Raw genomic sequence first — 9,567 nt, forward strand, 5'->3', positions numbered from 1 at the left:
AGTATTTTATTACAAACAAGATTTTGTGTGTAAAATTGAGTACTAACAACACACCACATACAGGTATATAGAAGAAGATAAATGCAGCAAGACACTTATCTGCTGCAGCATGGCAGCAACTTATAACAGGAATACAAAATAATTGTTAACTTTAGGCCCACTCTTCAGTTGTTTTCATAGTATTCAAGTGACAATATTAAACTTCAGAAAATATATTTTGCTTTCAGAACAACCATATTTTAACATTTCTAGAGCTACATTAGGACTGACTTGATCTTATTTAGTACTGCCAGTTTCTGTTAAAATAATTTACATATGCATCTGTAGACATTCTTACCTAGATTCATCTTGTATCTTAAGAGATGGTGGAGGTCTTTACATATTATGTTTTGTATGCTTTTTATGAATCTTTGCAAGTAATGTCACTTATACAACCATAGAGCATTTATGCCCTCAACATCTGCAAGGAAGGAATAACTGTTGTTCTATTTTACAGATGGTTAGAATGATTCCCATAGGAGCTATGTGACTTGCCCAAGGTCACAGAACAAGTTGATGGTAAAACTGGGAAACCATCCAAGAATAGCATGTTCCACATCCTCTCAAATAACTGTTCTCCTCTTTCAGGTTCTCATGTAGGTAGTTGACAGATGTGGGTAATATGGATCTGATAACCCCTGAGTAGTATTTGGCCATAATTCCAATATCATATTTAAAATGTAAAAATAGCATTTATGTAAAATTTTTGCTAAAAAACCCAAATGAAGTCATCTTCATTGTAGAATCTATACAAAATGTCAGATTTCTGTAACAAAGAAGAAAGTGCATGTTGCTGGTCAAAGATTTATCTCCAAAAATAAAATATTACTTAAGTACAACTTAAAATTACCTACCAGTATTATTATTTAACATTAATGCTTAGGGACCCCAATCAAAGATCAGCTCATATTATTCAAAGTGCTGAACAGATCTATATTCTTACTGTAATGAAAATATAATACCCCTCCTAAAAAATGTTCAGTCTATGTACCTCTGAATTTTGATTTTACAGAAAAAAGTTTTGTTGTCATATAATCAAAGATTATATAATACTTCATGTGGATGAGAATAAAAAGTGCTGTTGTACAGGCAATCTTAATTTTGGCATTTTTACAAATAATTTTGGTAACTTTTGAATATGTAACTTTAAAATGTTAAAAATGTTCTGTAACTTCTGTATTTTTTAATGAAATACAAGACACCTGATAACTAAGTCTATTAGGGAATCATGTAAGCCATTAAATTTTCATGTAGAAAGACTTGTGAAATCTTACCTCCTGCAAAAAATACACAGGCCTCTTTACAGTCATCTTCACTATCGAAGCGATTGGCATTTCCATCACAGCCACCATACCAAAACTGAGCACAGGCATTGGCTTGCTTATCATAGTACCATTTTATTATATACATACGACATGACCCTTGATCTAATCTTAATTTACATCGTGGATCCAGAGTATTTTCTAAAAATAAATAAATAAATAAAACTTCTCAGTGTTTTCATCCTCTAAAATCCGTTTCACTGCTGCCAGCCTGACAGAGAAGTTTAAGGTTTAGTTGTACTGTCTAAAGATTTTTCCTCAAATTTGAAAAATTACTTAAAAATGGGACCTAATACCTCATTTAATAAATAATTATTTGACCTGAATAATTCAAGCAGCTTCAAATATCAGAAAATTATATTGAGCTAAGTTAGTGTTTATTCATGCTGGTTATGTACTACAGAGCACGGAGACAGTCTGATAATGGAAGTGAATTGTAAGCACTGTTAGCAGCAGCCAAGAGAGAAAAAAGATTGGTAGCTAAAGGAATAATACACAGTATTCTTACATATTCAAAGTATGTAAGAGCTTCTAATACCCTTAGTTTATATTCATAGATAACCTATGTTCTGATACTATATCAATTGCTGTGGCATTGGAAACACAAGCATTCATAGTTTCGTAGTTTCTAGGGTCGGAAGAGACCTGAACAGATCATCAAGTCCGACCCCCTGCCCTGGGCAAGAACAAGTGCTGGGATCATATTACCCCAGCCAGATATCTATCCAACCTCATCTTAAAGACCCCCAAGGTAGGGGAGAGCACCACCTCCCTTGGGATCCCAATGGATTTAAGAACAAAAAAATAATACTTGTTTTTGTAAGATGTGTACACTGCATATCTAATCAATATTTGGTAATCACATACCAAGGAATGCTGAATAAGAATGAGATCTCCTATGAGCATGCACTCTAGGACGTACGACCCTAATCTAGTCAGTCATATAAAGATGCCCTTTCAAGTACTGTAACATTAAATTGATATATTATCTATCAGGTGCAAGTTGTGTATTTCTTGCATCTGAAGCCTCAAGGTACTAGCTCCTGCCAGAATATGCCAGAAAACATATCTTCTATCAGGGACACATTTACATTCCTAAGAGTAGTGCTCTTTTTTGTGTGGCACCTGACAGTTTTTGGATGCTATGCAGATGAGAATTCCTTAGGCCAGTGAGATCCAGCCTTTTGGCAAACATGCCACAAATTGGCCCCACACCCTCCCTGAGTGCCTCTGTGGTCCCTTTTCTCTGCCCAATCTGTTGCTCTGTTTTTTGCTTCCTGCATTTTCTACCACTGTGTTCCCTGTCCCAGCCCTGGTCTGCTGCATACCACACACGAGCTGTCCATGCCACATGTGTGCCACAGATTGGCCACCCCTGCCTTAAGCAATTAAAAACTACATTCAAAGATTGAATTAATCTGCAGCAATCAGTGACTGACTTTATTATTTCTTCAAATGAGCATAAAATCAATCCTTTTTTGTTCTCCCAAGAGAAGCCATATTTGTCTTTCTTGTTTCAAGTCCCTTCCCTTTCCCTTCTCTATTTAGTGAGGCCTCTTGCCTCCATAGTTTAACTCCCTCTGACCTTTCTATGAACAAAGGCAGTATCTCTTCTAGTTGGCTTGCCTCTAGCTGGTGTGCCTTCTACCTGAGCTGCCAGCATTCAACTCCGTATGGAGCCACTGTGAGCTCCATTTTATCTTATTTCCGATCACAGCCTCTACTCTTCCTGTTCCCATCATAGAGGAGGTAGCAGGACTTACCAGTTGTGCAAGGCAGGACATGTTAGATGAATATGTTGGGGAAGCAATAGGACTGAATCCATTATACAATTCTGTGGTCCCTTCACACCACAGGATTGCTACAACCTAGGAAACTGACTAATCCCAAAAGACTGTCTCTGATTTATGATCTTTATTAAAGGTAACTTTCTATTTAAGGAATCAAAATGGAAAGTCAGATATAATATGTAACCTGGCACCACAGAGGAAGGTGAAAGAGATGATGACAGCACTTGGTCTGACGGCAGAAGTGGTGAAGAGGATGAGAAAGATGGTAATGCTGATACCATTACTGTAGGTGAAATAAAAGGAGAGACATTATTTTTTCTCTGGCCTAAACTAAGAGATCAAATAATAAGAAACAAAATAATAGTGAAAATACCTTTGGTGTTCACTGAGGGGGAGAATGGCTGCTCAACCTCAGAATCTTCTTCAGAGTCTTCATAAACTACCACCAGTGGCTTTTTGGTCTGGAAGAAAATGTTTGATTTTCTTTCATTTTCAAGTTCTTGGAGATTAAATATGCCCCTCAAAATAAGATGGGCTCTTAATCTTTTATGGGATCTCTAATGCATTCCTTCCACTACTACTTTAAACCTCAGTTTTCTTCTCTCCCCAGACTAGGTTTTTGGTGCTGGCTGTAACCAAACTCTATCCTCAGTAAACTGAAAATATGTAATATAGGATCAGTGAGTAGAAATTACACTTTTTAGAGTTACTTTTTGGGGTGTAACTGCACATTGATATCTTATGCCTTATATTACAGCACAAATGTTATTATATTTAAAACTCTGATAATCTTTGTTTCTCCAGGCAGACTTAGCTAACTGCATGCATGCTGTGTCAGACCTCATATTCCTCATATGTAGCTCCAGGAACTCTCAGTGAGTTAACAGGTCAATTCTGGTTGGTTAGTCAGTAATAGGAAGTAGGAAACATGCTATACTTCATCGTGTAGAAGCAGAGGTATATGCGAACATTTGGTTATAGTAATTTTTTTTACCGGAACTAATGGTTGAGAAAGCTTGCCAAGATTCATGGAGTTTTCTATCATAGCTGTTACATGTCTCTCTGAAGAAACCCACTGTCCATTAGCATCATTTTTGTTGTGAAGTAAGTAAAGTGAAGAACTAGAAGACACTGAATGAATAGATGGTCCGCTTATGCTTGCACCATTTCCAATACGATTATATATTAAGGCACCATGTTCATCTTCACAAAACTGGTTTACTAACTTGGACTCCAAAGCTTAAAAAAAGACATAATTAAATGCTAGAAATTAGATTATATAAGTGCCAATAATTTTGGATCATTTATATACACAACTCCCCTTCCCCCCCCCAAAAAAAACTAAACAAAAACCTCACAGCTCCTCAGACTGTGAGTTTTTATTTAATACAAATTTGCCAGCCCTTAAAAGCTCTCTTATATGCATTCCAGTGTACATGGCACGCCCTAGCCCAAACAAATTAAACAACCAGCCATACTTATTCCAGCCTTTCAACCTCATAAAGTCAGCTCTTCTTTAGTTTGTATCTAATAATAGGCCAAATATTTCTTACTCATGTAAAGAATTCCAGCTAAGTAAAAGTGTAAGTAACTATGTTTTAGCTCAAGGTGTCTGACCCAATGGGATCAGATTCTGGCCCCTTTTCTGGCAGCTTTGCATTGCACTGATGGTGATAATCAGTTAGAAAGCTGGCTTAACTGCCTACTTGGGAATTTATATTTAGGTGGATCCCTTGATTCCATGGAACTAATGTTTCAGGTCAAGATATCCTCCAAGACCCCAAACAGCAGCATGGCCAAGGACAGAAGATGTGGCTGTAGCATTCTGCTGTTCCCATTATTTCCAACTTTTAGAATGACCTCAATGAGTTATGGGCAGCTTACAGGATTTTAAGAGCAGTGTTTAGGCTCCTTTGGGCTGGGGGCAAACCACTCCCTGACAAGGTTTAAAAAGTGGCTGCCACAAAAATTACGTATGGAAGAAAGGCTTTTCTCTCAGAAAGTACTAGGTACAGCCTGAATCTAGGTCAAGATCTCTGAAGGTTTATACAGAAACAAAAGCAAAACCTTTCTTTACGTGGGATGGTCTAAATGGGTCTGGTATTAATTTAGAAATATGTGACATTTCTAGAAAAAAAGGTACACACCTGGAAGAGTATTAAAGTCATCAATGAGATACATATGTTCTCTGTCAGGATCTGATGCAATCAGATTTAGTTCTCGCAAGAATTCAACTTGTGTTGGGTCTGAAGTATTTACAATTCCTATTGCATACATTTCAATGTTGGCTGCATGAGCTTCTCGAACAGCAATATCTAGTTTAATAGCTTCTCTCTTGTCTGCTTGGCCATCTGTAAGGACAATAGCTACTTTTCGAACACCAGTTCGAGCCCCAAAAAATCCTTCTTGGGTTGTTTTGCGTATAGCAGTTCCTGTGTATGTGCCTTCACCCATGTACACCATTTTCCTAATTGCTTGCTTCACATCCTGTTGAGTTGTATACCTGTTAAGTCCAAATTCTAGCCGAACTTCTAAACTGTAGAGCACAAGACCAATTCTGGTAGCATTTCTACCTACAGTTACTCTGTCTACTAAAGCAGTGACAAAGTCTTTGATTATCTCAAAATTTTCTGGTCCTACACTTTCAGAGCTGTCAATAACAAATATAAGCTCCATAGGTATTTCCTTGCATTTAATACCACAGCCTGCAGAGAAAAAATAACAAGTAGATTACAATTAGTTGTTTTATTAATATACTTGGTTTTATTTTTCATAGTGCATAATTACTATATGCCGGTATAGTTTTATACTGCATTTCATAATCTGCTTTGGGATTAAAGTGGTGCTGTACACCAACCAATCCCCAATCACATTATATTCTACTTTTTTAAATGGGGAGGAAAAGGATCTAAAATATAAGATTTATTGAACACTTACCACATATCTCTTTAATTAGTTTAATTATATCTTCTCTCTAGGTTAGAAAAGACAATTAAATGTTGCATTATTGTTCTCTTACTAACATAGTTACTACCACATCTATTTCATTCATAATGTACATTGTCCATTCATAGTAAGATTTTTGAAAATGTGTAGGTACCTAACTTTCAAATGCAGAAGATCAATCCTTACATTTGTACTAAGGCTACTACCAAGGGCCTTCATAGTTATTGACTCAGTGAGTAACCTATTCATATGGAATATTTTAAACACTGGCACTATCTTAAAATCCTGCATTTTTTTCAGTTCTAAACAAGGAGTGTAACTTCAGTCAAAACTATTCACATTCCAGCCTCTAATTTTCCAGTTTGTCTCTGCCATTAAAAAGTACTCTTATAATCTTTTGAGTTCTCCAAGTATTTTGAAACAAAGGTAACTACTCTTTGCTCTCTCTCTAGGAGAATTAAGCCACTTATTACTGGCAAAGATAGATAAAAGAGCACTTTTAAAAAACTCTAAAAACACAAGCAGAATATAAATTCATTACATTACATTTTTAGTCCAGAACTTAGTCCAGAAACATTTCCAATAAAAATGTACTTGTGATGCACAGACCAAATCAAAACGTGTTGTATTTCATTTGCATTTTGCATTAATGGATTAATAACAAGATATGCTTACTGATAGGCCTTGCTCTCCCTTAGGTCCTGTTTTGCCCTGCAGTGATGAACAGTTATTTAGGTATTAACATTTAATTAATAGCTATTATTGTAATTCAAGACATTGTTCCATTCAACACAATATTATATTATTAATATTTAGTTAATAAGAAAACTTTTACTACACAGTGTATACGTGTAGTTTAGAGGTGCACTTATATTGTATTGGTCCATATTATACCAGCACTGATAAAAGGAAAATTGACATTACCAACAATTGGCTTTTTTGCCTGATGTGGCCAATAATGTATCCCATGTGCATGCGCACTGCAACCACGTGCATGCAGCCAGCCTGGCTGTTTGGAGAGCAGCATCTGGTTGACAAGTCTGTTGGAGATGAGGGGGCAGGGAAAAGGAAGGGGTATGTCAGGGAGTAAATTGAGGCCCCCACAGTGAGGGAGGAGTGGGGCTGGGGTTGGGGCAGGTGCTGTCCAGCAGGGCCAGAGAGCAGGATGGAGCCCTGAGTGGCTCATCCAGGGGCCACAGGAAGGAGGGGGCAGCTTCCACTGCTGTGCATACCCCCAGGGGAGGCATGAGGGGCGTGCACCCCCCTGGGTCTCTGTGCGAGGTGAGGGCAGGCTGCACCTGTGGTCTGGGGCCAGGGGTGGCACTGGGCTCTCCCCAGCAGGAGCTGGGCCAGGGCTGTGCTCAGGGTGGGTGGTGACAGTGCTCGGAGGAGGGACTACGGTGAATTCTGGGGTGGTTATAGCCGACTTGTAGCCCCCAGCCCCAAATGCAGCCCCAGTCCAGCACCTGCTGAGAAGACACTGGTGCCACCCCTGCCTCAGGCCTCAGCAGCAGCCCGCCCTCGCCTTATCTACAGATCCAGGGGGCACATGCCCCCCCATACTTCCCCCAGGGTGCATGCAGAGCTGGGAGCAGCACTTCCGGGGTGAGCTACTTGTGGCTCTGTCCCACACCCTGCCCCACCCCACCCCAGCCTCAATCTGCACCCCCACACCCCTTCCTCCCCCATAACCCTTCACCCCAAACAGATGTACCAGCCAGACACTGTTTTCCAAGTTGCCACGCTGCATATCAGCAGTCAGATCAGTATCAGCCGATATGGTTCATTAATAATTGGCCATTTCTATCAGCTCAAAATATCTTTATCAATACACCCCTACTGTATAGATCTTATAATATTAGAACCCCATAGTGTAACTAAGGTGGGGCAACTGGGGCAGCAGCCCTGGGTATTAATTTAGAGGATCAGAAAAAGAGTAGCAGCCGTGAAGCTGGGCTGGTAGTGCAGTGGCAGACAGAAGTCCCCACTTCCTCTAGCAGGCTGGGGTATCCACTTCCTTTGTTACACCTGTTAGAATTCAACCAAACATAACATATATACATCTTTCTAGGCCTTTCTACCTGTGGTCAGTCTAGTAAGACGAATGATCAGTTTGCTATAGAGACCCCAAAGCTCAGGAAAGGCAGGACTCATGTGAATTCTTTCCTACCTTTGAAGCTTCAGTTCTCAGAAATAGGAACAACTGCAGGAACCCCAGTATCACAAGAGTTCCATCTGGTGTTCACATGCAGATAATATGAGGCAATGAGTGTGAAATGCTGGGACTCAAGCAAAGCTCCCTAAATACTGGCTAAATACTGACGCCCAGGAAAAAGCCAATGTATTAAATGAGTACTTTGCATCGGTCTTTCATCAGTCCCATGGGACACCCATGCCCGCTCTGGGACAGGGAGGTTCTGGGTGATGGAGATCCCCTGCCCTCCATTAATGCTGACCTCGTGAAGGAACACCTTGAGAAGCTGGATACCTTCAAGTCACCTGGCCCTGACAATCTACACACCAGGGTACTCAAGGAGCTGGCGAGCATCATAGCTCAGCCCCTGGCATGCATCTTTGAAAACTCCTGGCGCTCTGGTGTAGTGCCCTGTCACAGGAGCACCAAGGTGTCCTGTGCCATGGAAGTAAAAGGAACCGAGCTCCCAATCAACAGGGCAGTGCAGCTATGGGTTGCTATGGCAACCAGCCGGTCAGGTGGCCAGAAGGGGGCAGGGCCGGGCCTTTATAAACAGCCCGGAGCAGGAGCAGGAGCAGGAGCAGGAGCTTTGTGGCTGAGCTGAGTGGCCAGAGTTGGTGATTGCAGCCTTACCTTGCTGACTAGCCGCAATGATGCTAGGGAGGAGAGATCCCTGAAAGGAGGTAGGGTGACAGCCCTGCTGGGGGCTGGGAGCTTGCATTACGAGCGGGAAGGCTCTTTGTTGGTTTTTGTTACAGCCGTCTGGGCTTGGCTTGTGTTACAGTTACACCGGTGGACCGGGTGAGGCTGTAGGGGTGTGAGGAGGCCTCACGGGAGCTCCCCAGCAGCTTGGGGGTTCCCGGTGCCCAGCAGGGCATAACTGTTTGCGCTGGAGAAGCACGGTGTGCGGGGTTTCGGACCCCAGCCCGTAAAGGCGGTGTTTTGCCCAGTGGGGCAAAAGACCCAGAGAAGGGTCAAGGGGCCAGACACGGCTGCGGCCACCTGATCCCCAAGTGCAAGGAGCACGGTATAGGCCCCAGAGAGGGCAAGGCCCCAGAGGGGCGGAGGATGCAGTCGAAGAGCGTGGTGTAGGCCCAGAAAGGGGGCAATGGCTGCGGAGAGCGCGGCAGAGACCCTGAGAGGCGCTAGAAGCGCGGGAGAGGCCCTGAGAGGGGCGGGGAAGCCCAGAGGTGGGCAATAGGCCCCAGAGTGGGGCAACGGGCTGAGGAGTAGCACAAGAGCGTGCCAGGCCCGGGGGTGCCGGTAACAGGGTGGC

General features: G+C 41.7%; 1 protein-coding gene across 3 annotated transcripts in view; it reads right to left on the reverse strand.

Annotated features, from left to right (window-relative positions):
* Positions 1-293: 293 nt before the first annotated feature.
* The window catches only part of LOC109323187 (collagen alpha-1(XXVIII) chain-like), a 54,741-nt gene continuing 45,467 nt past the window's right edge, over positions 294-9,567 (reverse strand). Inside the window, exons 29-36 of one of the 3 annotated variants that reach the window (XM_019554641.1) lie at positions 6,773-6,808; positions 6,089-6,125; positions 5,299-5,502; positions 4,146-4,390; positions 3,525-3,612; positions 3,336-3,434; positions 1,314-1,502; positions 294-805 (exon numbers count right to left, since the gene is read on the reverse strand). In XM_019554641.1, the coding sequence (XP_019410186.1) occupies positions 798-805; positions 1,314-1,502; positions 3,336-3,434; positions 3,525-3,612; positions 4,146-4,390; positions 5,299-5,502; positions 6,089-6,125; positions 6,773-6,808 (906 nt within the window). In that variant the 3' untranslated portion in view covers positions 294-797. Of the gene's footprint in view, positions 806-1,313; positions 1,503-3,335; positions 3,435-3,524; positions 3,613-4,145; positions 4,391-5,298; positions 5,857-6,088; positions 6,126-6,772; positions 6,809-9,567 lie in introns of all 3 variants that reach the window. The other 2 variants (XM_019554638.1, XM_019554639.1) reach the window with 2 other exon arrangements.

Source organism: Crocodylus porosus, unplaced genomic scaffold (genome assembly GCF_001723895.1).
Source record: "Crocodylus porosus isolate Cpor-Errol unplaced genomic scaffold, CroPor_comp1, whole genome shotgun sequence".
In the NCBI taxonomy this organism is placed as follows: domain Eukaryota; kingdom Metazoa; phylum Chordata; order Crocodylia; family Crocodylidae; genus Crocodylus; species Crocodylus porosus.